This window comes from Mirounga angustirostris, unplaced genomic scaffold (genome assembly GCF_029215605.1).
Source record: "Mirounga angustirostris isolate CCGP_5_RB_7025 unplaced genomic scaffold, mMirAng1.0.hap1 SCAF_5, whole genome shotgun sequence".
Taxonomy (NCBI): domain Eukaryota; kingdom Metazoa; phylum Chordata; class Mammalia; order Carnivora; family Phocidae; genus Mirounga; species Mirounga angustirostris.
In genome coordinates, this window is record NW_026991713.1 from 156236304 (window position 1) to 156261316 (window position 25013).

General features: G+C 43.0%; 2 protein-coding genes across 8 annotated transcripts in view; one reads left to right on the forward strand and one right to left on the reverse strand.

Annotated features, from left to right (window-relative positions):
• Positions 1-4905, reverse strand: part of DCUN1D3 (defective in cullin neddylation 1 domain containing 3) — a 37936-nt gene extending 33031 nt beyond the window's left edge. The window contains exon 1 of the mRNA XM_045875103.3: positions 4755-4905. The gene's annotated coding sequence lies outside the window, so the exon portion shown is untranslated. The remainder of the gene's footprint in view (positions 1-4754) is intronic.
• A 244-nt stretch (positions 4906-5149) lies between these two features.
• Positions 5150-24966, forward strand: LYRM1 (LYR motif containing 1). 7 transcript variants are annotated; one of them, XM_045875104.3, is made up of 4 exons: positions 5150-5454; positions 18658-18806; positions 22713-22805; positions 24119-24966. In XM_045875104.3, the coding sequence occupies exons 1-4, from the start codon at positions 5292-5294 to the stop codon at positions 24233-24235; spliced, it is 522 nt and encodes a 173-aa protein (XP_045731060.1). In that variant the 5' UTR covers positions 5150-5291; the 3' UTR covers positions 24236-24966. The 7 variants fall into 7 exon arrangements, with proteins under 7 accessions (XP_045731060.1, XP_045731061.1, XP_045731067.1 ...); XM_045875105.3 differs by having other exon boundaries at positions 5153-5406; positions 24119-24649; XM_045875111.3 differs by having other exon boundaries at positions 5262-5406; positions 18647-18806; positions 24119-24649.
• The last annotated feature ends 47 nt before the right edge of the window (positions 24967-25013 follow it).

Consider the following 25013-nt stretch of genomic DNA (forward strand, 5'->3'; position numbering starts at 1 on the left):
GATCCTCAGGCTGAGCCCTCCAGCAGGGCAGAACAGGAACATAGATGATGTTTCCTAAAGCTCTGCAATCTAAGCTTCCATGCTGCAATTCAGCCCCAAACCCAACAACACAGCACAGCTCACAGGACAGTCCCAAGCAAAGCCACACCCTCATCATTAACATGATGCCTACCTTTCCATGCACTCAGGTTGGTATCAGGGCACTGGCCACAGGTGGCTTATTTTACCACAAGGGCTAATCACCACCTCAAGAAGTGACTTACTGAGTTTCCCTATTCTGATGTATGGTATTTAAATAAAGTTTCATTCACACACATCTAAAAGAAGATTCTTTGGGATTCTCCCCCTCTCATTTTTTTCCTTCTGGCATATCACGACTTCAAAGAATTAGAGTTTGAGCCATTTCCAACCTTCTCTCTCATCATTTTGCTAAATTAATATGTCGAGTTCTAGTCTGTAATCACTCATTAATTAAATGGCGAGGTGCTACGGTAATCTCCTTATGTCCCCAAAAGAAACAGGACCCTCCATCACCTAGAAAAACAGATACAAGAACCAGTGAAACTAGACTTGAAAGACACTAACTCAAACACCCTGGTCCATTGTGCAAAGAGCTTCAGAACAATCTGCAACATTTAGGGAGAATTGGTCCTGGTTCACTGGTATCAACATCTGTAAACAGACACAAAGAGGTAACTGTAAATTATCAAGAGCTGGGGAAATAGGAGTTACCAAGTAATTACCATTGTTTCAATCTGAGTTACCACATCTTCACCTCAAAACAACTGGCAGCCAGTGTACAATTAACTCTCCTTACTGCAGCACAGACATCAAAACAGTAGCCATATCAGGTTCATGTTAAGTCACCTAATGCAATATAGAACACAACTCCAAGAATAAGTGTCATCAACTGGCCTCCTAGGTTGCCCGCCTTTCAGAGTGTGTCCAAAAGCCCCCAAAGTTTAAGAAAGAAATCAACTGGTATCCTATATTAAAAGGCCAGCTCAGCTCCAAGACTCAAATTCATTTAGATTTGTGGAGTCTTTCCCCAAACACAATCAGCGGCCAACGTAGGAGTCAATGGCTTCTCCCTGTGTTCAAGTCCCCTCCTACCCATCCACCCCCTTTCAGAAATTAGATAAACGCCACCAGTCTCCAAACTGGCTGATGAAATTTCAGCCTACAGGATATTTTCATACTTGCGTTATAAAAAACCATTGAGTAGTGGACACCTTAATAACCCATTGGCTAGAGCATTTGAAGTCCAGCGTTAGCGTACAAAGTCCAAAATTCTTTAACCTAGACCAAAGCCCAGTATATATGTATTTCATTATCAGCTCTCCATTCCCTTGTGTTACTCTGCAGTATGGAGAGTGGAGTCTATTGTTTGCAAGGTCCTAGCTGTTCACTTTAGTCACTAGCTTGCTAACTAAAAGACTTTCCATTTGCATTCAAGTCGGAATTCAGTAATTCAGTACCAGGCTCTATTCCACTCCCTTCATTACCCTCAGGACTGCCCAACGGGCTCTATTCAAGTTAGTTCTCACAATCCATCTACCAATGCTACTAAAATACCAGAACTTAAAACAGGTGACAGGTCCTCAATTTCTGATTTGTTTTTCCCCAAACACTAAAAGGTTTTATTTAGCATTTCTAATACCGACTTTACTACAAATAGCCCAAGCAATATTTAAGTCTCTCAACCGCATGGCTCAAAGGGCCAATTCACTCAAAGAACACACTAGTCACTGTTGTGGGGTTCAAAAGAAGAAAACAGTGTATTCTTTCTGTTTCGGCGCACTGTGACATGGCAGAAGAGGGCCAAATCAAGGAGGAGTCCTGATTGGGCTTCTCAAGTGGACAATCTGGTCAAGGTGAGGCTGAAAAGCAGCTGACTATTGGAGATGAATGGCCCCAACAGAAGGCAGAAGTAGGTTATATCTCGTGGTTACATGCCAGCCCAAAGATGCCGACATAGTGGGATTGAGCCCACAATGGTCATTTATCTAATGTAAGCCATGAAGTGAACTTTTAGCACCAACCTACACCTCAGCTGAGTGTTATCTGGTCACCAGGCAGACCAGACAAGAGTGGAAATGTTGCAACATAAAACCTGCCTCCCTACAAAAAACAACTTCAAACTTAGATCCTGATGGACATCTTTGTAGACCAACAGGGGTATGTTATTATCATTTGCCCAGTCTTCAACCCTAAATTCATACATGGCTGGAAGCTTCATATATTAGAATATATGCAGGGTACTTGTTATGCAATTTTAAATAGCAGCATATAAGACAAAATACTGTAAGGAAAAAAAAGTGTGTTCTCAGTTGAACGTTCCATTGAATTCTGAACACAGTTTGACATTTATCTGCCAGAAAAGACCCAGGTGACCACAGCCACCTTGCCTCCTCTCCCCACTCAGCAGGGTGACTTTTTCTTTTATTGCAATAGTCCAATAGTACCTGCAAAATAGTAAGTGATAATACTCTAGGAAAAGAAACAGAATTGATCAAAAAGGAGCATCGCTTTCTATTTCCTTCTTCTTACTCTTATTTTGCCTACCTATTCTGAGCCCAGCCTCCACCTCTCTTGACTTAGACTTTTTCATTTCCTCTTTGCTCACTAGGCTCTGGCTGTTACTGCCTCCCCTTTCTCGTTCTCCCTCACCTCCCCACACCCTCTCCACCCCATCCCTTTCTTCCTAGGCCCTAGAACTAGCCAGTCACTCTTGCCAGTTTCTGCACTAGCTAGTCCCTGAACCTGGAAGGCTCCTCCCCTATATCTGCACGGCTGGCTTCTTTTTATTTAAAGCTCAACTTAAGTGTCACCTCCTCAGAAAGGTCTTCCTTGACTGCATCTCAATGAGACACTTTCTGTCACATCACTCTTTCTTCAGCACTTATCAAAATCTCATTTATATGCTTATTTCTTCTGTCCCCACACACTCCAGTGTGAGCTCCATGAGAGCTCAGACCTTATGCTTGCATTCACCTTTGTCCACTCAGAGCCCAAAATAACGGCTAGCACTTACTAGCTAGTCAATAATGCTTGTTGAATGAATGAATTTTGGACTTTTTATTCTTTGGTTCCAAATCAATTAAGGTGAGAACAGTGGTCATTCTTTTCTTTTGTTACAGTTCTGTGAAACATCTAAACATGCTGTTACTTGTATAATCAAAGCATTAAATATTACTTTATGAAAAGCCCTGATGAGTAGGATGGGATCCGTTACAATTCTTCTAGCAATACGCATATAAATTCAGTTATAGAGGGCCAGGATTTATGGACGTGCTCTAATCAAAGGATCCCTAAAGTTTACGCACTATTTCTTAAAGTTCTTCAGAAAACACAGTTCCACATTCAACAAAGGACTTCCAAAGAAAATATCAACACCAAAATAGGAATCATTACATTTCACTCTGAAATTCCTACGACAAGCTAAAAGGGCACTACTTGGTGATTTTTTTTAAACCAATAGAACATCAATAAAGAGATCTTCTAATCATTCTCTGCTTTCTTCAAATAATTTTTCCATTAATGGTCTGTATTCTTTTTTAAAACAAAACAGATCACATTTTCTCATTTAAGTCCATCTATACACAAAGCATCAGCTAAATAAATAAGACAGAAATCAGCACAAGCCAAATGTGTCACTGAAGACTTGTGCGCCCGACACATAAATGGAGAAAAAGATAAAAGAGGTATTGTCCTATTGCAGAAACAAAAAAGTGGGGTTTTCTGTGCTCTGAAGTGCATCATGAAGTGTGGGTGGAGAGAAACACAGAAATCCAGAATTAGCTTAACATCAAATCATTTTGGAAAGAGTTGACATGTAAATTCCTCACACATAAAGTATTTAGAACAAGAGACTTTGATTCCTGGGCTATGATGCCATTTAGGAATCCTTGCAAGGACTTTGGAATTCCAGTATTCATAGGAGAAAATGCTCATCTTAATTTGGAGCTACCAGGCACTGAGAGGTACTCCCAATGTGACACAACCTGTAACTGAAGTATTACAAAGCTTGCAGTTAAGATCTGGGATAGAGGCTGAACACCAAATTCAAAAGAGGTAACCAAGATACCAAGTGCCATGAAGGGAAAAAAAAAAACAAAACCCACCAAGATTACCACCTAGCCACAGAGAACTGAGGTGGAAACGAGGGGTGTATATGGGGTAAGGTAAGGGGTGAAGGGGAATGGAAAAAAACAATACATTTGTCACCCCGTCCCACTTCCCATACAGGATACAGGCAAAGCTTCCAGCCCCATTACCTCAGGCACAGATGGTTATCGTTTATAGCAAAGGTGCACAGAAAGGCCTTCAGGTCTGAGCCCCTTAATTCCAGGGCTGTTAATGATTAAAGAGAAGGATGGGGGTGGGAGGAAAATGAGGGAGGAGGGAGCTGGAGATTCACCCACCACCTCCCGCTTGGACTCCCACCTCACAGCGCTTACCCGGGCCATACGACCAGAGTCTGCACCCTCTCCAGGGCAGCTCCAGCCCCCAGATCCCCAGGCCTGGGTTGAGGGGTGCTGGCGGTGGGGAGGCAGGGACAGTAGGTTAAGTTTTCTTGAGCCCTGCGGCTGACACGCCACAAGCTCCCCTCACAGCCTCTTCCAAAGGGACCAGTCCAGACAAGGAGCTGATTTCCACTCCTCCCCTTCCACCCCCTCTTCTCGAAGGTACCCAACCCCCGCCCCTTCATCTCTCAATGTTCCCCGCTTCTCCTCAACCCCCCCCAAACTCACAGCTGCTCCAGAGGTTCCTCCAGTCAAACCCTTTCTGGAAACGACGGCGGCCCGGCGGGTCCAAACCACCTACCATCCCCGCTCGCGTTTCCAGGCTCCCTACCCGCGCCGCCGCCTCCTCTTCTTCCACCACTGCCGCCGCCTCCTCTTCATCTGCGGCCCACCGGCGGCGGCCGCCCCCAAGCCCCGCCCCCTCCATCGCCTCCTGCATCATCACTTCCGGTAACCCCGCAGGCCGCCCGCTCCAGGAGGGAGAATAGAAGAGGGGCGGGGAGGAACGGGTGGAAGATTGCGTCACGACGTACGCAAAGACGTACGAAGCCGTCGCCAAGTAAGGGCAAAGACCTAGCGACGCGGAGGGAGGGCTAGGAGAAGCTGGACTGGACCATTTTTTTGGCTCGGGGGGGAAGGATAGCGAAAGGGGTAAAGGAAAACTAGGGAAAGGATGAAGTTGGCTATATTGTTGAGTATACGGCGGAAGGTGGGCTAGAGTATAAAGTTTAAGGGAGACTCGAGACTGCCCCTGACCTGGAACTAATGCTCCCACAGAGGTCCTCCCGGTGGTTTAGTCCGGCCTGGCCTACCGGACTTGCCCGACCAGCGTCGGCCGCGGCTCTGCTAAGCTCCCGGCACCGCCTCCTCCTAGCCCGCGGTAGGCTGCGGCGCTTCTGTGGGTGGGGGAAGGCAGAACTGACGCAGAGTGAGTGTAGGGGATGGAGACGCTGACTCCTGGCGCGGGAGACTGGGGGAAGGGGTTGGCTCCCCAGGGGCAGGGATGGGGTGGGGGCGGGGGTGCGACGTTGCTAGGAGACGTGCTTGTGTGACCCCAGCCTCGCGAGGGCGGCTCGGTGTCATCGCGCTGGCCTCAGGAACCTGCCAAGGGAAGCGGCCCGAGGGCCAGGAAGCGGAGGCCTGTTGTGGGGACGCTGAGATGCCGGTTGGGCCCATCTGAGACCTTTAGATCCCTGAATATAAATGCGAGATTAGTAGGGGCAATTCCGGGGGCGAGAGGCGTCAAGCTGGGGAAGGTTGACCCAAACGAGGCCCCGTAGAGGCTACGGAGCCTTTCTAGGATAGAGCAAACCTTCTTACTTACTGCCTCGGTCCACAAACGAGAACAAGACGCAGGCCTTGCTCCGTGACTTTTTATTCGAGTGCAGAAGAAAGTTAAAATGTAAATCAGTAAGGAGGATATCAGCAAGTGCCACATGCCCCCTAAGACTAATACCGGGTGAAGTGGTAGAAGATTGGGGGAGGGTCACTCTAATTCGGGTAAGGCTTTTCAGACAAGACCAGGTTTCATAGAGATGCGAGAAAAGAGAGAAGCTAGGGAATAGACATTCTAGATGGAGAAAAGAGCCAACGGGAAGGGTTCTGAGGAAGGAAACGGCGAGAAAGCCAGGTGGCTGGAACTGAAAGAAGGGCCAGAGTGGTCTGTGATGAAGAAATGGCAGGGCCTGATCAAGCACAGCGTTTTTTAGCCCAAGGTAAGGGTTTGGCTGTTATGTTACCTGAGGATTTTGAGAAGGGGAGTGACCTGACTTACATTTTTTAAAAATCCCTTGGCAGCTAGATAGAGAAGGGTAGAAGTTGTCAGACCTGTTAGGAGGCTGCTGCAGTAGGCCAAGGGAGAGATGGGTAGTGGCCGTGGAAATGCAGATAATTAAATTCATAATGCATTTCGGAAGTAGAGCTTGCAAGACTTGCTGCCGGATTGGATGTGATGTGTATGGGAAGAAGAGGAACCAAGGATGACTCCTAAGGGAAAACAGCTTGGGAGGAAATATCCTAAATTCTTTTTAGACATACTAGATTTGCTAGGTCTTTTAATCATCCAGGTGAGGATGTTGAGAAGTTAGATATACAAGTCAGGGGAAAAGTCCTTGGGAAAATAAGTAGAGGGGTTTTTAGAGACTACCCAGAGAAGAAGGGAAGCCAGCAGAGGAGACCCTTGACACAGATAAGGCCTCAGAGATAAAAGAAGGCTTCCCTAATATCCCATAATAATGAGACTCACTCATAATCAGTGAGACTTATCCACCCACTAGCCAGCTTCTGTTCATCGTCTAAGCCCTGGCTCAGATCTCTTCCTTCCCTTCCTCCCACAGCTGTTGGTGCTTTTGGACTTGTGCGCAGGTGATTTGTGTCCATTACAGCAAGCCTGACTTTGCTTGTTAATTGTTTGTATGTCTGACTCCCCATGGGCTATTTCTTCTTTGTGTCCTGCTGGCTCCAGTACAGAGCTTTGCCCATCGGGTCCCACTATATGGTTATAGCTAGGTAGGAACACTATTCATAAGATACCAGTCATGGACTTCAACAATTCTTTTTTTTTTTTTTTTTTTGGACTTCAACAGTTCTGACAAAGGGGCTTTTTTCCCGCTGCTGCCAGCACTACCAATCACAAACTAGATATGGTTAATCTCATAAAACCTAGAAAGGATATCAGAAGAAGTTTCAGAAGGCCTGGGTTCCAGTCTTGGATCTGCTACTGACCAGCAGGGGCATTGGATAAGGTCTTTTTCTTTGAGCTGGAGGGGCTCCCTAAATTAGAGACTACAAACTGGCAAGACAGATATTGCACGCAAACATACCGTTCATCCCACAGAGTGATTTAAATTTAAATTCTTTTTAAAATTTACTTACCAGCATATAAAAATTGGACATCAAAATCCAGATTTTCAGCTTCATTTGAAAAATGAGACAATCTGGCAACACTAGCCTGAGGTTCCTACACTGCAACAGTCAGCTAGAGCCAATAAGCTTCTCCCCACCCACCCCGCTCCTCTTCAACTATCTGCCTGACCTGTGGGCATTTGATTTGCAGTTCTTGGTGTAGCTGTGGCGCTGTGCTGTTCCTGAGGAGCCACTAGCTACATGTAGCTATTTATTTGTTTTTTTTTTTTGACTTGTAGCTATTTAAATAAAAATTTAAGTGCCAGTTCCTCAGCTGCAGTAACCATATTTCAAGTGCCCAGTAGCCACATGTGGCCAGTGGCTAGCTACCCTGTTGGACAGCACAGTTAGAGAATATTTCCGTCATTGAAATACATTATGTTGGTCAGCACTGAACTGGAGGAGCTTGAAGGTACTCTGGGTGCTAGTCGTTCCACCCATGTAAAGAGGGACAGTCATTGCTCCTACTGTCAAGGAATTTTGTCTAGTAAGGAGCTCTTTTGCCTCTGCAGATGAGAAAAGTTGCTCATTTGGTAGTTACTTGACAGTTGGAGGGTACTTAGAAACTGTCTTGAGGGCAGGGACCCCTACTCAAGCAAGGTGAGGTTATTCATCAGATGGTTGGATCAAGGGTCAGATACTAGGAAGCTCCAACTGTCTCTAATGTTCTAACCAAAGCTCTTTTGTCAGTTCCCTAATCCATTTCCCTAGGAAATTATCACAAAGGAGGGATTTAAATGTTAATTTAAACCTAAGTGTTTCTTGTTCTCAGACTTCCCCCTTTCCTATGAAGGGGTGAAATCCTGGATAGTTATGAATGAATGACTGGGGTTGATTTTTAGCATTGACCTAGTTTTCATCTATTTCCAGCTCACATACACCCCCACACGTCTAACACCTCCTCCTACTTCTGGTAACTGGTTCTCACCACCTGTGACTGACCCTTACTTTGTCTCTTAAAATATGCTGATAAGGAAACAGGTACTTCCATTTCTTTTGAATTGAGGGGCCAAAACTTGGTTTCCATTTAGAATTTCTGTCTCTGAGGGGAAAAAGAGCTGTATCTCTCTTGGTTACAAAAGCCTGATTGGAGTTCCCCCTTACAAGTATAATCTTGCATGTGCTTCTATGCTGGTATATTTAGAATGAGCATACTTGCCTCCTATGATCTTGTTTGGGATAATTTAGAAGTCTTTCAGACATCAGTATTTTTGGTTTTTCCCTGTGTTCTGGAGATTTCCCATATTACAGGACCTAACCTAATTTCCATTCCTTTAAGTAAAATGAAAATACAATCTACCTTCTCTCTGCCTCCTATCCCTGACACACCATATTGTCACTTTCTGTGTAAAAAGATGCTGTTTCAGAGAATAGCTGTGGTATGATTAAGTACACCACACAAGCATATCCTGAGATTTGCAAAACAATGTGTGGCTTTACACTTCCCTTTTTGGATTCTAGTAACCAAAAACTGAGTCCAGGACAGGAAACAAGTCCATTGGGTGTGTGTGTGTCTGTCTGTGACTGTCTGTCTGTCTATTATTGAAGAGAGAGGAGAGAGGGCAGAGATGTGTGGAGTACAGCTTATCTTGAAGGTTATTCGATTTGGGTAAGGATGATACTGTGTAGGATATGGGTGTACACCAGAAAGTAGGAAATATAACAGATGTAGGAGAAAAACATGCCAAAGGATAAGCAAGGAGTAAGAGATAAAGGAAGAAAAATAGGAAGGGAAGTCTGGGCATGCTTTCGATGTTGGCACCTGCATTATATTTCCAGTAAGAAGTATGTGCTGTGGTCTGAAGATAAGCGGTGCCTCCGACAGGGTTATTTACTCATACTGAAGAACAATAGCCCTTTACTGTACAGGGATTATTAATGATCAGAGGGAAACAGCTTTAGGAAAATCCATTACTATCACAAAGCAATAAATTCGCCAACAGGCCGCACGCTTCTTTTCCCTCCTCTGCAGACAAAGCTTAGCATAGATAAAAGAGGCCTCATTGTTTCTTCTTTATTTCCTCCTATTCAGGTAACATTTGCCTTTGTTAGCTCCCAATGCTAAGTGATTTACATGGGTTATCATGAATAATCCTTACCACCACTCTTTGAAGAGGGTTCTATTGTTACCCCATTTCACTTTTTGAGAAACTGAGGCTCAGGAAGACGACCAGTGTCAGAATTCAAACCCAGGTTTGACCATTCCAGAACCCATTTGCTCATTAGTTGCACTGTATCTTCTGTTCCTTACATATGTGGAAAAACTTTGAATGCCTAAAACCAAGACAGTCATTCTCTACTCCGCTTTCCAGGGCAAGAAAAACTGTTTGCTTTGGCGTTATGAGAGCATTTCAGTTCCCTAGAGGTTTTCCAAATGACAGAAGCTTTAAATTACAATTTTGTAGGTTTGACCCCTGATCATTCGGGTGCAATGGCTCTATTCCCCAGAAGGATTTTTTTTTTTTCCCAAGAAAAAAATGTATCAGAACCACATTTTTCTATATATTTGGTTCTAAGCTTCGTGGAAACAGTAAATCAATTTCAGTCCAGTGCACTAACCATTACTGGCTTTTAAAGAACTTAGGAGTAAGGGTTACATTTTAACTGTGTGTCTTATACTGCCTTAGATGGAACTGATAAGGCCTCCTCCCCAAATAACAGAGTCTTAAGTTCCTTATCCTAACACCCACAGCACCACTCTTGAAAACATCTTTGTGAGGGTTACTTAGTATTTTTAAATACTGGTCCAAATACTACCATGTATGAGAATGGGCATTACTGGTGACTATTCTGTGTGTGTAAATTTATTCTTCTTACAAATTTCAAGCTCCAACTTTGTACCAGGCCTAAGGGTGTGATGAATGAGGCATAGTCCTAACCCTTCTAATTTATCGCTCCCCAAAACACACACAGTGGAGGAAGAAAGGTAAGCCAAACAGAAACTTAGAATAGAATGACCAGTATGACACAAGTGTGCTGGAGGTGCCTGGGGTACATAGCAGGGACATAGCTGAACCCACTTCGGAATGAAGAAGGCACCCTGCGAAAAGTAAGGGAAGTTCAAGGATGAGAATCAGCAGCTAGGCAAAGAAAGAATATTTCAGTTCTGTGAATTTGGATCTTCATTTGACAAAAAGAAGGGGTGTCAGATCTAAGGAGATGGGACAGCAGGAGAGGGACAGGCCAGCATGGGTGCCCAGTGAACATGTAAGACAGTGATTTCATTTGGGTGAGTTTCACAGTCTCCACTACCCTAACCCACCCACCCAATCATAAAGTAGTTGGGGGAGAAATTTGACTATATTACATCATTGTGAGATAAAAAAAATTCCACCTAGGGGCAGATATTGAAAGAATGGAAAGAGTCTTTCCTTCAACCTGGGGCTTGAAAGTCGGTTAATTCCCATTGCCTTTTCTGTCCCTTGTTTATACTGCAACACTTTTTCTTAAGTAGAAGGCAAAGCCTCATGAGAGTCCAACACTGGGAATTTTGACATTCCTGAGACCAGAGTCATACTTCTATAAATTTCATCTGGAGAAGGAATTTTCATCCCTGCTCTTAAACTCCTTAGTGTTCATGCTGTGATGGTCTTTCCAAAGGTGGGGAAAAGGGTGAAGTGGATAAATCCCCTAATACTAGCATATCTTCCCACAGGCCTCCTGTAAAATTAAATCTAGACATGCCACGTGCCTACATGTGCTGTGTAGAGTGGGTTCTTGGAGCCTACCCAGACCTTTTTTTTTTTTTTTTAAAGATTTTATTTATTTATATGACAGAGAGAGACAGAACAGGAACACAAGCAGGGGGAGTGGGAGAGGGAGAAGCTGGCTTCCCGCTGAGCAGAGAGCCCGATGGGGGACTCGATCCCAGGACCCTGGGATCATGACCTGAGCCGAAGGCAGACGCTTAACGACTGAGCCACCCAGGCGCCCCTACCCAGACCTTTCACTATTTCCACTCACCATAGAGTAGAAGGGTGAATGGGTGGTGTGTTTTGTTTTGTTTTAGATTGATTTCTTCCCCATTACTCCAAAATAAAAATGGGAAAGCTCTTGGTCAGGGAAATAATCATCCAGCTTTATTGGCTCTTAATCCCAACTCTCCTGTCAATTAGATGGCATTAGGCAAGACTTTTTTTCACCAACTGCAAGATACAATTTGAAACCCAGCACATTTTAAAAGATGTAAATTAGACCGTGATACTCCAACTTGCTTAAAATCTGCCAATGTCTTCCTTTTGTTTTTACACTACAAACCAAACTCCTTTCTAGGACCTACCCTCCCAACCTATGCTGGATTCTGCTCACCTGCGGCCTCACCTCCCTGACAGCTTCTGGATGCACTGACAATATTTACCACCTCATAGCCTTTGTTGGTTCCCACCCTCTTCCTGAAGCACCTTTCCCTTAACCCTTCCCTTTAACAGGCTCCTTCATGTCATTCAGAACTCAAATGTCACTACCCAAAATAAAATAGCCCTGCCCCTGTTCATTTGTTCCTCATATTACTCTTTCATTCCTAAGGAACACATATCACCACCAGAAATTGTCTTTGTCTTGTATCTCGTCTGCTCTGCCACTAAAATGGAAGCTTCAGGAGGGCAGGGACTATAGCTGCTTGATTATCAAGATTGTGTATCCCTAGAATCTCCTGTGCCTGGTCCCAGTGGGTACTGCTGGATGGATGCTTGGGAGGGACCAGTAAGGCCTGGGGAGTGGTAGCACTGTCATGAGCCCTGGTGCCTCCTCTATGGTATCCGCTCCCTGTGGGGTGGCAGAAGAGAGCTGCGTAGGGAACCGAAGAGCAGCGCAGTCCCGCCAAGCGCACAGCCTCCTTTAAAGGTGCTGAGGTGCAACATAATTAAGGAAGTGCAGTTGCAGGGGAGGAAGAAGGGCAGATGGTATACAGAAAATCTTATTAAAAGGTTATTCATATCAAGGTGCAAAAGGTCTTTCGCTCTTTGTGGGAAGGGAACAGAATTGTTCAGTTCCTATTGTCACAACTGGCTAAGCTCTTTAAAGAAATTAACAGACATTCAATCACATTCACTGAGACTGAGCATTCTATTTAGTGATTAAAAGTTTGGGCTGGATTCCAGACGTTCTAGGTTTGAATCCTGGCCTCACCTCTTTTTCTTTCTTTCCTTTCTTTTCCTTCTTTCCTTCCTTTCTTTTCTTTCTTCCTTCCGTCCTTTTCCTTTCCTTCTTTCTTCCTTTCTTTACTTTCTTCACTTTCCCTCCTTCCTTCCTTCCAATGTAAGGCTTCAACTCACAACCCTGAGATAAAAAGTCTGCTGACTAAGCCAGCCAGGCACCCCCTAGCCCCACCTCTTTTTTTTTTTTTTTAATATTTTATTTATTTATTTGACAGAGACACAGCGAGAGAGGGAACACAAGCAGGGGGAGTGGGAGAAGCAGGCTTCCCGCGGAGCAGGGGGCTCGATGCGGGGCTCGATGCGGGGCTCGATGCGGGGCTCGATCCCAGGACCCTGAGATCATGACCTGAGCTGAAGGCAGATGCTTAACGACTGAGCCACCCAGGCGCCCCTAGCCCCACCTCTTAATAGCTGATGTGACCCCTGGACAATTTACTTATCTCTCTGCATCAGGTTTCTCCTTTATAAAGAGGATAATGGTAGTTATCTACCTTAAAGAATTGTGATGATTTGGGGAGTTAACATATGTAAAGCACCTAGCAAAGCCTCTGGCACAGAGTAAGTACAAAGCAAAATGTAGTATTATTATCATTATTCTAATGAGCAAAACAGTCCAAGCCCTCCAGGAATTCAGAGACTGTGAGGAAAAAGACACAATGAAATTGCAAAATAGCCATGGCTGGCTGTGATAGTTGCAGAGAAAAAGGTGCCCCCAGAAAAGCTTGAGAGCAAATAGGTATCTACTAGGTGCAGTGGGGTGGCTAGCAGAAATCAGGCATTTACGTGGGTGGCTCAGCCAGAATAAACACCAAGGCAGGACAGCAGGGTGCCTTAGAGCAGTGGCTTTGAAACTTCTGTTTTTCAGACTCTGTATCTCAATTTATAGTATTATTTACCCATATTTTAAACCAGCTTTAGAAACTTTTGTAATACATTTATTTAAAGGAAGCTCTATATTGCTATATCAAAATCACTTTAAATTATGGGTTTGATGGGGCGCCTGGGTGGCTCAGTTGGTTAGGCGACTGCCTTCGGCTCAGGTCATGATCCTCAAGTCCAGGGATCGGGTCCCGCATAGGGCTCCCTGCTCGGCGGGGAGCCTGCTTCTCCCTCTGATCCTCCCCCCTCTCATGTGCTCTCTCTCTCTCATTCTCTCTGTCTCAAATAAATAAATAAAATCTTTAAAAAAAAATTATGGGTTTGATGGACTATTATAATACATTAAAAGAATCACAATAGGAAAATACTTGTACATCCAAAAAAATCACCTTCCCAATCAATCTTTGGGACACCTGCTGTAGGGGAAACATCTCGCAACTGTGACCAGAGGCCAAAACACTTTAGCCAGCAACATTTGTCAGCCTTTGCTTAGTGGCATGGACTGCAGTTGGTAGGTGCTTGGTAGTGAATTTTATCTTGGTACCGTGTTTATATGGGGTGCGATTTTAAGAAAAGACCAGTTTCCAATCACATTTCTTCCCAGGGACACTTCATATCTCTTATTTTTCCTCATTCTGGGGTTTTGCGGTTAAGGAAGTAAAATGAAACAGTTTGACGAAATGTCAATCTCAGAATAAGTTACAAAACTTTAAGAATTCTTTAAGACTTAACTTCGTGGGGCGCTTGGGTGACTCGGTTAAGTGTCTGACTTGGGCACAGGTCATGATGTCAGGGTCCTGGGATTGAGCCCAGTGTTAGGCTCCTCATTCAGCGGAGATTCTGCTTGTCTCTCTCCCCTGTCCCTTCTCCTGCTTGTTCTCTCTCTCTTTCTCAAATAAATAAATGAAATCTTAAAAAAAAAAAAAAAAGGACTCGACCTTGTGGCCAGTTGAGACTGTGGGTCAGTTATGGTCCTCTTCGGGTGCCTGAGTGGCTCAGTGGAGCATGTGACTCTTGATGTAGGTGTTGTGAGTTCAAGCCCCACATTGGGTATAGAGATTACTTAAAAATAAGATCTTAAAAAAAAAATTGTGGTCCTCTAGACAGTTTGATATTCCTCGTGTTGCCTGTGGGAAAATCCCAGCAGACCTCATTGCATCAGATCAACCCTTGAGACTAGTGAAGAAAAGGGGCTGCCTCAGCCTTGCACCAGTAGTGAGAGATCATTGATAGTTTCAAAAGAATAAATGTTGGTTTCAAGCCATTATATCTATTGGAAGGAAAACTCTTAGAGAAAAGGCACTTTCTCCAAACAGGTTGCTTCCTAGGAACAAAGACAAAAATAGAAACCAAAGGGAAAAGAGCATGAAGAAAAAATTTTTATATGGTCAGTTTTGTTCCTAGAATCCCAAGCTTTCTGTATCATGAGATATTTTCATTTATTCAGCAAACGTTTGTTGAATACCAGTTACACACCTGGCAAGGTCCTGAGAATTGAGCAGTAAATAGGATGGACATGGTTACTATCCCCATAAACAGGATCACTTGGGGCAAGACAGACACTAACAAACCATTATTACTTGAGTAATTAGAGCTACAAAGAAGAAATTTAAGGATCCACAGGAAGTTTCAACAGAGACCTAATCCAATGCATGTGGTGAGGGGAGGGGGGAGGATTTTCTGAGATATCCATGTTTGGGGAACTGAAGGATGAGTAGGGGTTGGTCAGGTAAAAAGGGAGGAGGTCAGGAGAGAGCCTTCTAGAAAGGGAGAACAGCATGGGTATATACCACTAAAGTAAGAAAAACATGATTCCCTCAAAGAACTGAAAGAAATCCAATAAGAAAACAAAAGAGGCATTTTTCTTGTCTTTTCTCTAAGACTGGGAAGGAAGTGTTATTAATCTAGACTTGCTAATAATACACAATGGGGAATACAGCTTTAGACCCTTCTCTGTGGAAGTCTTTGGGACTTGGGTTTTTTGGGTCACCTGATGTTGGAGAAGGAGACTTCACTTATCTCCCTTTCAGGATTAGTTTTCAAAACACTTAAAACATTAATTAAAGTGTTTTGAAAATAGTCCTATTAAGTACCAATTGTTAGTACTACTCGTTACCTTGAGTACTCTAATTGCAGGGCTTGTGTATCTGATTATGGTATATGATCAGTTACAGTTTGAAGCTGTGGCTTTTTTGAGTAGTAGAAGGAAACCAATGAAAGTCAGACTTTGGAGACGCTTGCTGCTGTTTTAATTTGCCAGACCTCCTTCACTTTCCTCAAGTGTCATGCAGTCAGGGAAGTTTCATCTGTTAATGACAGGGAAGTGAAGCAGTCATTAATAGAAGTTACAGACTCCCTGCCCCTCACAGGAACTGACTCATGTATTTTCATTTGAAACCATGGAGTTTTAGGGAGAACCAGACACTCAGAAACCTGTTTCCTTACCAGGAAAAGTCATCATCTCATCGTCTCATGGGTTTTTATTACGATTAGCCACAAAGCATGATGTTTCCTCTCGGTTTTTACACATTTCTTCTAAACATTTTTTTCTTTGTGAGGCATCGTGGACGTCAGAATTGGTGTTGATTATAATTTTCGTTTTTAACTTTTGAATTGGGTGAAGTAGTGCTTTCAAGCTTTTCAGCAAATGGTTAAGCCTTGGTTCATTCTCATTGCAAGTAAGGTCACCAGAGTTAGGAAGGGCAATCATTAAAAAGAAATTCTCTGTAAGGTAAATTCCTTGTAGGTACTTAGAATGTCTAGATAAATATACCTCTTTCCAGCTCCCATTTGCATTATTTAGCTGCCCAAGTTCTCATAAGCTCAGGACTCTCCTAAAGTATACAGTCTCCACATGGTATCCCCTCCCCCATGGGTTGGTAATGGATCCTGTCCTAAAGGGCAGTGAGCAGCCTACTTCCCATTCCTGATGAGCCTGTTTGAGGAAAGCCCAGTACTCATAGTGAGGTGTCCTAGTGCCTGACCCTGCTACTCATTTACTAAATCTGTCCTTGTCTTCCCAGCCTACCCATTTGTTAAAGGCAATACAGTATTCATTCTCTAAAATCTGACTTATCAGAATCTTCTAGTAGTGGGAATTTTTTTTTTTCTGTCTTCTTTTAGATGTTGAAGTAAATAGTAAAGACATAGGCTGAAGTTTTTGCATAAGTTAAAAAAGGGGGGGGGGGAGAAAAAAGAGAAATACCTAATGTCCAACATTAGGACATTAGCAGGAGAAGAGACAAGTATATTGGGATAACTTCATACAGTGGACTGAATTGCAGTATTGAGAACATATGAGCTAGAGCTACATGTAACAATGTAGATGAACATCGGCAAAAAAAGCGAGTTGCAGAAGGACGTAATAACTTTTATATAGAGAGTTGACCCTTGAACAACATGGGTTTGAACTATGCAGGTCTACCTGTAAACAGATTTCTTTTGATAAGTACAGAACAACACTGTAAATGTATTTTCTCTTCCTTGTGATTTTCTTAACATTTTCCTTTTTCTAGCTTACTTCATCGTAAGAATAAAGCATATAATACATATACATATATATATGTTCATTGACTGCTTATGTTATCAGTAAGGCTTCATGTCAACAGTAGGCTATTAGTAAACTCTTTGGGGAGTCAAAAGTTAATCACAGATTTTTGACTGTGTGGAGGTCAGTGCTCCTAAGCCCCATGTTCAAGGGTCAACTGTATAAGATTTGTAAACTTGCTAAGCAATACTATATAATGTTAAGTGTAAAGCTATATGTGAGAAGGCAAATAACAAGTTCAGGATAGTGTTCATTCTAGGAGAGAGGAAGGGAAATTTGACTAGAAGGGGTATATACAAATATATATGTAATGTATTCTTTAAGATCCATTGTGAATATATGGCTGTTAATTATATGGTTCTCTATATCTTTTTGCATACCTGAAATATTTCATAATAAAAATCTGAAAAACTTTTTTTTTTCATAAATTTAATCTTTAAAAACGCAGTTAGCTTTGGGGAATCTACTTAGGTCAGGACTCACTTAGCCAAGTCCTCTGAAATTAAAACTAATGTTTCAGAGTAAAAACTCAAAGAGGCTATAAGCTCTTCAGTCATCAGAAAGATTTTCAGTTGTACTTACTGTATGGTTCTTATGTGAACAAGGAAGCAGACCAACAATTTGAGAGAGATTTTCAACAAGGTTATGATGAACTAAAAGAGAGGTTACAACCTGGCAGCCTCTGGGTAGAATCGAGCCTGCAGACCAATTGTGTTTAACCTTCATAGTACTCAGATTTTCAAAAAGAATGAATTAATGTTTTTTTTGAGATTTCACATTTTAAAAATCTGGATTGCTACCTATTGTTAAAGTTTCAGGAAATCTGGCATTCCTAGGCCCTCATTTCTTTTTTTTTTTTTAAGATTTTATTTATTATTTTAGAGAGAGAGAGAAAGTGGGGGGAGAGGGAGAGAGAAAATCCCACACGGACTCCGCACTGAGCGCAGAGCCCGACACAGGGCTCAATCCCACGACCCTGAGATCGTGACCCAAGCCGGAATCAAGAGTCCGACGCCCAACCAACTGAGCCACCCAGGCACTGTGCTAGGCCCTCATTTCTACAAGGCAGCAACTGCCTGGAGCTGAGTAGCAACTGTTCCTTTTCGGGGGGAGGGGGTGCGGTACATCCTCTCCATTTGGCCACTGTCCCCACCCAACCAGGTTCCCTCATTTTATCTGCCAGGCCCTAGAGGTGCTTGAGTTTACAACCCCTGCATGAAACTCGTTACTTAACTAGAAAATTTATTCAAAATGTGCCTTTTCCAGGCACTCTGGTGAGGGCTGTAGTTTTATAAAAATACACACTAAAAGTATCATTCCTAAGATAGTCTGGTAAAGAATTTACTGCTTTAAAGTATAGCACATTTGAATTTTGGTTTACCAGGTTTGTAAAAATGGCCGTCATGGCAAACATTAACTCTCAACCATGGGATAATACACAAGGACAGCTGAGAGATCGCTGGTATTCCTAGAGCACCGTTCTGGCAATGCTACCAAACAGATCTGTTGAGAAAGAGCAATTATTTCTAGACTAATTAAAGAGCTTGATTAAAAAAATGTACATCTGCCTAGCTGCCTACTGTCAAACTGAATTTTCATGCAAATTTTCCCTCTTCTATTTTGGTGGGTCTGAGGATGACAACAGCAACACGACAAGAAGTTCTTGGCCTCTACCGCAGAATTTTCAGGCTTGCGAGGAAATGGCAGGCGGCATCAGGGCAGATGGAAGACACCATTAAAGAAAAACAGTACATATTAAATGAAGCCAGAACACTGTTCCAGAAAAACAAAAATGTAAGTAGGCCCCAACTGGAGATTGTAAGGAGGAGGGCAGTTTCTTGTGATGTTTGTTCTTTTTCATCCAAAAGTTGAGAGGACTGAGCATCACGGGTCACAGTGGCCGAGTGTGGGGCTGGAAGGGCCCAGAGGCATAGCCGAGCTCGCTTGCTTAACCACTGGGAAGCAGAGCCCAGCCTGGGTTTCTCTCTTCATTTGGTTCAGGTCTCAGTCCAACCCGTAAGTGGCTCAGCGTCCTCAGAAGACCCCATGAGCCAGGTGACACAAGCCAGGCCAGTGATGGTTTTCAGGGGAGGAACCGTTCCTCACACACTGTGCCTGTTACCAGCCCCTCCCACAGGAGGTGTGCAGTTAAACTTTTGTTTTCAATTCATAACCTATTCAAGACCTCCAAGTATAAACCCATTCAGAGGGAAGAGAATAGGATTAAGACACAGGGTTCCCTTCATAACTTCACTTTGAACTCGAGCCTCTTTGGCTAGCAGAGTGAGTTTGCCCTTTGGGACCACAGAATTGGGTAAGATAGTGCCTCCATTAGCTAGTTTAATGGAACTGCCCACCCAGACACCAGGGAGCCAAAGACCATCTGTAAGAGGCTTGATTTGACCCATCCCAACAAACTATAAGGCATTAGCTGTTAGCTCCTCACGAAGACTGCCTGGCACTAAGCATGGAAAGAGACTTTCAGCTTCTGACTTTTCTTGCCTCCTTCTTATTGATCTCACAGAGTCAATGCTGTCACTGTTCCCTCATGAAACCTCCTGACAGTCTGTTCTCTGACCCGTTTCTGTGTCCTTTTTGGCCCTGTCTTCTCCACACACCCTCCGGCCAGCTGTAAGGATCCTCTGAAGGTCAACCCTCTACGCTGAGGCCCAGGGACCATGCAGTCGCTTTCTGGTTCCAGCTCCCATATCTGAATACCCAGCCTCAGCCTCTCACCAGCCACCTGAAGGAGCTCACGACAGTCATGATGATCCAAAGCAGAACTCCTCCTTCCACAAGGACACCTCCCCTTTCCAGTTTGCCTATTTCTGCTCTAGCTCCTGTTACCACTCTGCAAACTGTTTGCTCTCATTCTTTCGGTCAGCAAGTATTTGAGTGCCCATCGTGTGCCAAACACTGGACTAGACACAGAGGATATAAATGAGCAAAACCAAGACAGGATCCCTCACAGATGTTTAAGAGTTAGATGGCAAGAAGTGTAAAATGGCAATTAGGGTAAGCACTACAAAAGAAACCCTCCCAATCTACGTTCCCCTTCTCAGAAGCCCTGAGGCCTCCCTGCTTCATAAAACCAACCTGCTTATGAAGCTTATCTCTGCCTTTTTGACCCTCCACCAGCTTCTCCAAACTTTTTGTGCCACATACCAGAGTGTATTAAAAATGTCTATTTTGTGTATTTTTATTAGCTTATTGGTACATTTAATGAATTTATTAATGTATTTATAAATCAATATGAGTATATAAATGGGAGCTGTGGGCTCAGAAACTTTTTATTGAAATAGTAACCAAAAAGTTAGAAGACCACTAGCCTATGCCTACCCCTGAGTAGTTGGTCATACTCTTTCTTGTTTGTTTCATTTGTTGGTGTGGTCTCCCCAGCCAGGTTGTCAGTTCCTCGAGCACACAGACAATGTCTTATACTTTCTTGTATATCCCATGGGCCTGCCTTGTGGTTGTCACTAAATTTGTGAGCATTTACAAATACTTTGGCTTGACTTACCTTCTCCAGGAAGTCTTCCTCAACTTCTTTGCCTTCACTCAACCCCACGGCAGAAACCTATTCTGAATTCCTGTGTAGCCATCTGCAGCAGTCATTGCCCTGTTGGTTATATGCCTCCGTGCCTTTGGTGGAACTTTATGCATCATAGTTTTTTTGCCCAGGTAATAACCTTGATAGTTGAAGGTGGGGACCATGGCCTCACAGTGTCTAGCCAGGTGCTGGAGATACCATAGTAGGATGTGCCCAGTAATCCTTTTTAGGCTCACTCATGTGAGGACTACTCAAGACCCTTTGAGTTTTCAGTTATGGCGGTAACCAATCCTTCCTTTTCCTCTGCTTGAACTGGCCCAGTGTGGTGTGAGCCAGAGGGAAGTGTATGTGCCAGGATGCTACATGAGTGAGATGATTTTGTCGTGCCTGGGGAGGAGATATGTGGGTTTTTAATTTTAAGATATGTACTTGTTTTGCCATGTATTAGAAAGAAAATATAATATCAGATAATTTTACAAATACTATGCTTAGGAGACAGTACATTTAAAGAAAATGTTCAATATTAGTATAAATGGTGTGTGGATATAGCAGAATCATAATGAAGGCAGCCTCTGAACGACTGAATTTGGAGAACTCTAACCCGGACTTGTTCAAGGACAGCTGGAGTCCGAGAAGCCCTCAGCCCCCTTAACTGTGCATCCTTTATCGGGGGCTTCTTTCTCCCCAGTCCCTTATGCAGATATAAGTAGTTTCTTCGAACTTCACTTGCTCTAAGAGTTTAATAATAATCCAGAGGTATCTCCTGAATTGCTCTGAATTCTAATGGGCAAATGGGAACATGGAAATCTGTTCCCAATGTGGACATCAGAGCAACAGATTCTGAGAAGCACAGAGGTCAGAAAGCTGAGCCTCTGCCCCAAGGGACCCAGCTGTAGTTCTGTGCATTGCAATTCCTAGAACTCTTCTCTGCTCTAAAAGGTACCATAGGACCAGGCACGCCCTTGGAATTTCCAAGCCTCACTGGCCCAGACGTCACTGTGGGTGTCATCTGGGACTGCAGTCCCAGCTCTGCTTTGAGGCCCACTTGCAAACTCTTGGCAGAGCCACATGTCAACTCCTTTTCCATCCTTGGAATGAAAGGGTTTCTGCCCTTCTACCTGGCATTCTGTTTTTCAGAATGAACTTATGATTCCTTTACTTTAAACTACCACGATTTAAAAAAAATAAAAAATAAAAAATAAACTACCACGATTTGACTGTTTGGAAATTTAAAAAGCCATTTCTTCCCCTTACCAATGAGCAAGGCAGTTTACAGTTCAAAAGAAGAGGTGGATCATTCTCCGATATCTTACTTGGGGGCGGGGGCTTTCTAGACAGCACTTGCTGCAATAATTGGGTTACAGTTTGATCAACATGGGGAGGATGCGAAGAATCCTCATTCAGTGTTGGTGGGAATATAAATTGGTACAACCTCTTAGAGGGTACTTTAAATCTAGAGGGAATATCTGAAAGAATTAAAAATGCATGAACAAATACCCTTTGACCCAGCATTCTCTAGGAATTTATCTTTTAGATATATTTGCATGTAAGCCAAAAACAATTTTAGAGGGATCCATAACAGAATTGTTTATAATGGCAAAAGACTGGAAATAACCTAAATGTTCATCAGGAAAAAACTGATTAAATTATAACACGGCCTTATGTTGGAATTTTGTGCAGCTATTAAAAAGAATGGGTAGCTGTGTACATCTAGAAGGAGCTTCAAGTTGTTAAGGGAAAAGCAAGGTTCAAAACAAAGTGAGCTATCATTTGTGTAAGGAAAAAAGAACTAAATATATACATGTATGCTTTTATCTATAGAATATCCCTGGAAGGACAAATAAGAAACTGCCAATAAATGTTGTCCTTGAGAAGGGGAACTATGACAGGGGTAAAAGGGAGACTTCGTTTTTATATTATATCCTTTTGTATTATTTGAATAATGTTTTACTATGTGCTGGTATTACCTATTGCAATAACTTTTTAAATGTCTAATCCACAGTAAATTTTATATTAAATTGCTTTTGATTTTTCACATTCTCAACATTTCATTTACTGGCTGGTGAACTGAGAAAGTTGAAGATGTACACCCCTACATACGGAGCATTAGAAAGATACTAAGAGCCTCACCCATTTTCCTCTTTTAATAGCTCACAGACACAGACCTGATTAAACAGCATATAGATGAATGCACAGCCAGGATTGAAATTGGACTGCATTACCAGATTCCTTATCCAAGGCCAGTAAGTGTGACTCCAGCTAACTTGTGGTGGGTACTTGTCCTCATCAACCCAGTTATTTCCAAGACTGTGTACCAAGAGGGCTAGTGTTTGCCGAGAAGTCTAGAGCTTCCGTGGGAGGCATGTTGGAAGTAAGCTATCCTTGCATGCCGCCAACCCATCACAACAAACTAAAATGTCAATGAATGCCTGATTTCTCCTACTCGTACAACTTTCCCACATATAGAAGGGAAAGCCAGCTTATATTTATATAGCTTTCTCTTTTGACTTTCATCTTTTTTATGGAAATATTTTTCTTTTCTTTTAATGAAAGACAGGTTTATTGTTAATAGCCATTAAAGGTGGGAAGTGAAAATGGTCCAAAATTCTCACCTGTGGAAGTTACCACTGTAACTGTTAGGTTGGGCCATATGAAATTGCCAGGGTTCTACTCTTGACCTACAGAAACAATAATTTTATACTGTACTGGCGCAACCTAATAGTTGGGCAGTATATCCTTTGTCTTTTTTCTATATTTGTGTACATACATATTCTTTTTTTTTTTTAAGATTTTATTTATTTGACAGAGAGAGACACAGCGAGAGAGGGAACACAAGCAGGGGGAGCAGGAGCGGGAGAAGCAGGCTTCCCGCCGAGCAGGGAGCCCGATGTGGGGCTCAATCCCAGGACCCTGGGACCATGACCCGAGCCGAAGGCAGATGTTTAATGACTGAGCCACCCGGGCGCCCCCATACGTATATTTTCTTAATGAAATCCTGGGCATACTGTTTGCTGCTTGCTTATTTTACTTCATCTGTTCTGGTCATCTCTGCCTCCCATCTTTTTAAATGGTTGTCGCTGTATCCTCTTACAAGAATGTGCCATAATTTACCCAGCAGCCATTTAGTAGGCATTTAGACTGGTCCCAGTTTCCCACGATGCACAGAGTAGCTTTGTATACACAAACTTTTTTTCTCGCCTTCTTTGGATTCTCATCTCACCATGTGATCTATGGTCATTTTCCTCTCCATGCAGGCAGTATGACAAAGAAGAACACCAGCTCTGGAATCAGACCTGGGTTCAAATCCTGGTTCTACCACTTAATGTGTATATAAGCTTGAGCAAGTTTTTAACTTCTGAGCCTCCATTTCTCATCTATAGAATTCCTTATGAGATTATTGCAAGGATTAATGTATATAAGGATTTTAAGGATTAATGAGTCAGTGTAGATTTAGCGCTTAGCAGAGAGCACAGTACCTAGTAAATCTCAATGGATATAAGCTGCTGTAATGATTATAATTCTTAACATTATCATTATTCTTATTCTCATTATTCAGATTCATCTGCCTCCAATGGGCCTTACCCCACTACGAGGCCGGGGACTTCGAAGCCAGGAAAAACTGAGGAAACTTTCCAAACCAGTATATCTCAAGTCTCATGATGAGATTTCTTAACCCAGAAGAAAATTTATTTCTCAGAATGATGAGCCAACTAGGTCTTGAATGTAAACCAGATGACAAATCCCTTCTGTTTGATTAGGGGCAAAAATTAAAGTATCTTCTTAAAAACTTCCAAAATATTGGTAATCACCCCATGATCTGTACTCATACATCCTTACAGTTCATCAGGGTCTTGTTGCCTACATGGATGACACTAACCCTAGAGGTTACACCCTCACTGAAGCATCATTTGGAAACAAGACTAAGGCCTGTAGAAGGAAGACAAGGTTGACCAAGCCTTTTCATGGAAATGCCATTCGCCAGACATGCCAGCTGATAGGAAGAAATTAGCCAATTCCTGGAAGTTCTCATAGCTACTATAAAACTGTACACCACCTTCAGAATATTTCTAGGCTTTTTCCTCCAAAGTTTTTGCTTAAAAAAGAAAGGCTTGCTTGAAAGCAGGGTTTCTTTGTATATGTTTTGTTATCTTTTGATCTTCCCAATTTCCAGATAAATTCCCCTTAAAAAGTGCATCATTGGGGGTGCTTGGGTGGCTCAGTCGGTTAAGCATCCGACTCTTGATTTCAGCTCAGGTCCTGATCTCAAATTCTTAGGATTGAGCCCTGTGTTGGGCTCCACGCTCAGCAGGGAATCTGCTTGAGGATTCTCTCTCTCTCCCTCTCCCCCTCCCCCTGCTTGTGCTTTCTCTCCCTAAAATAAATAAATCTTTTTAAAAAAAGGTACATCATTGGATTGATTATGTTTTTTCATGGAAATTTTACATGAGACC

Excerpts from the sequence above, each read along its gene's own strand:
- LYRM1 (XM_045875104.3), top strand. The coding sequence starts at position 5,292 with ATGCTCCCACAGAGGTCCTCCCGGTGGTTTAGTCCGGCCTGGCCTACC. Across the intron at positions 18,807-22,712 it reads TGTTCCAGAAAAACAAAAAT|CTCACAGACACAGACCTGAT; the intron begins GTAAGTAGGCCC and ends CTCTTTTAATAG. Across the intron at positions 22,806-24,118 it reads AGATTCCTTATCCAAGGCCA|ATTCATCTGCCTCCAATGGG; the intron begins GTAAGTGTGACT and ends CTCATTATTCAG.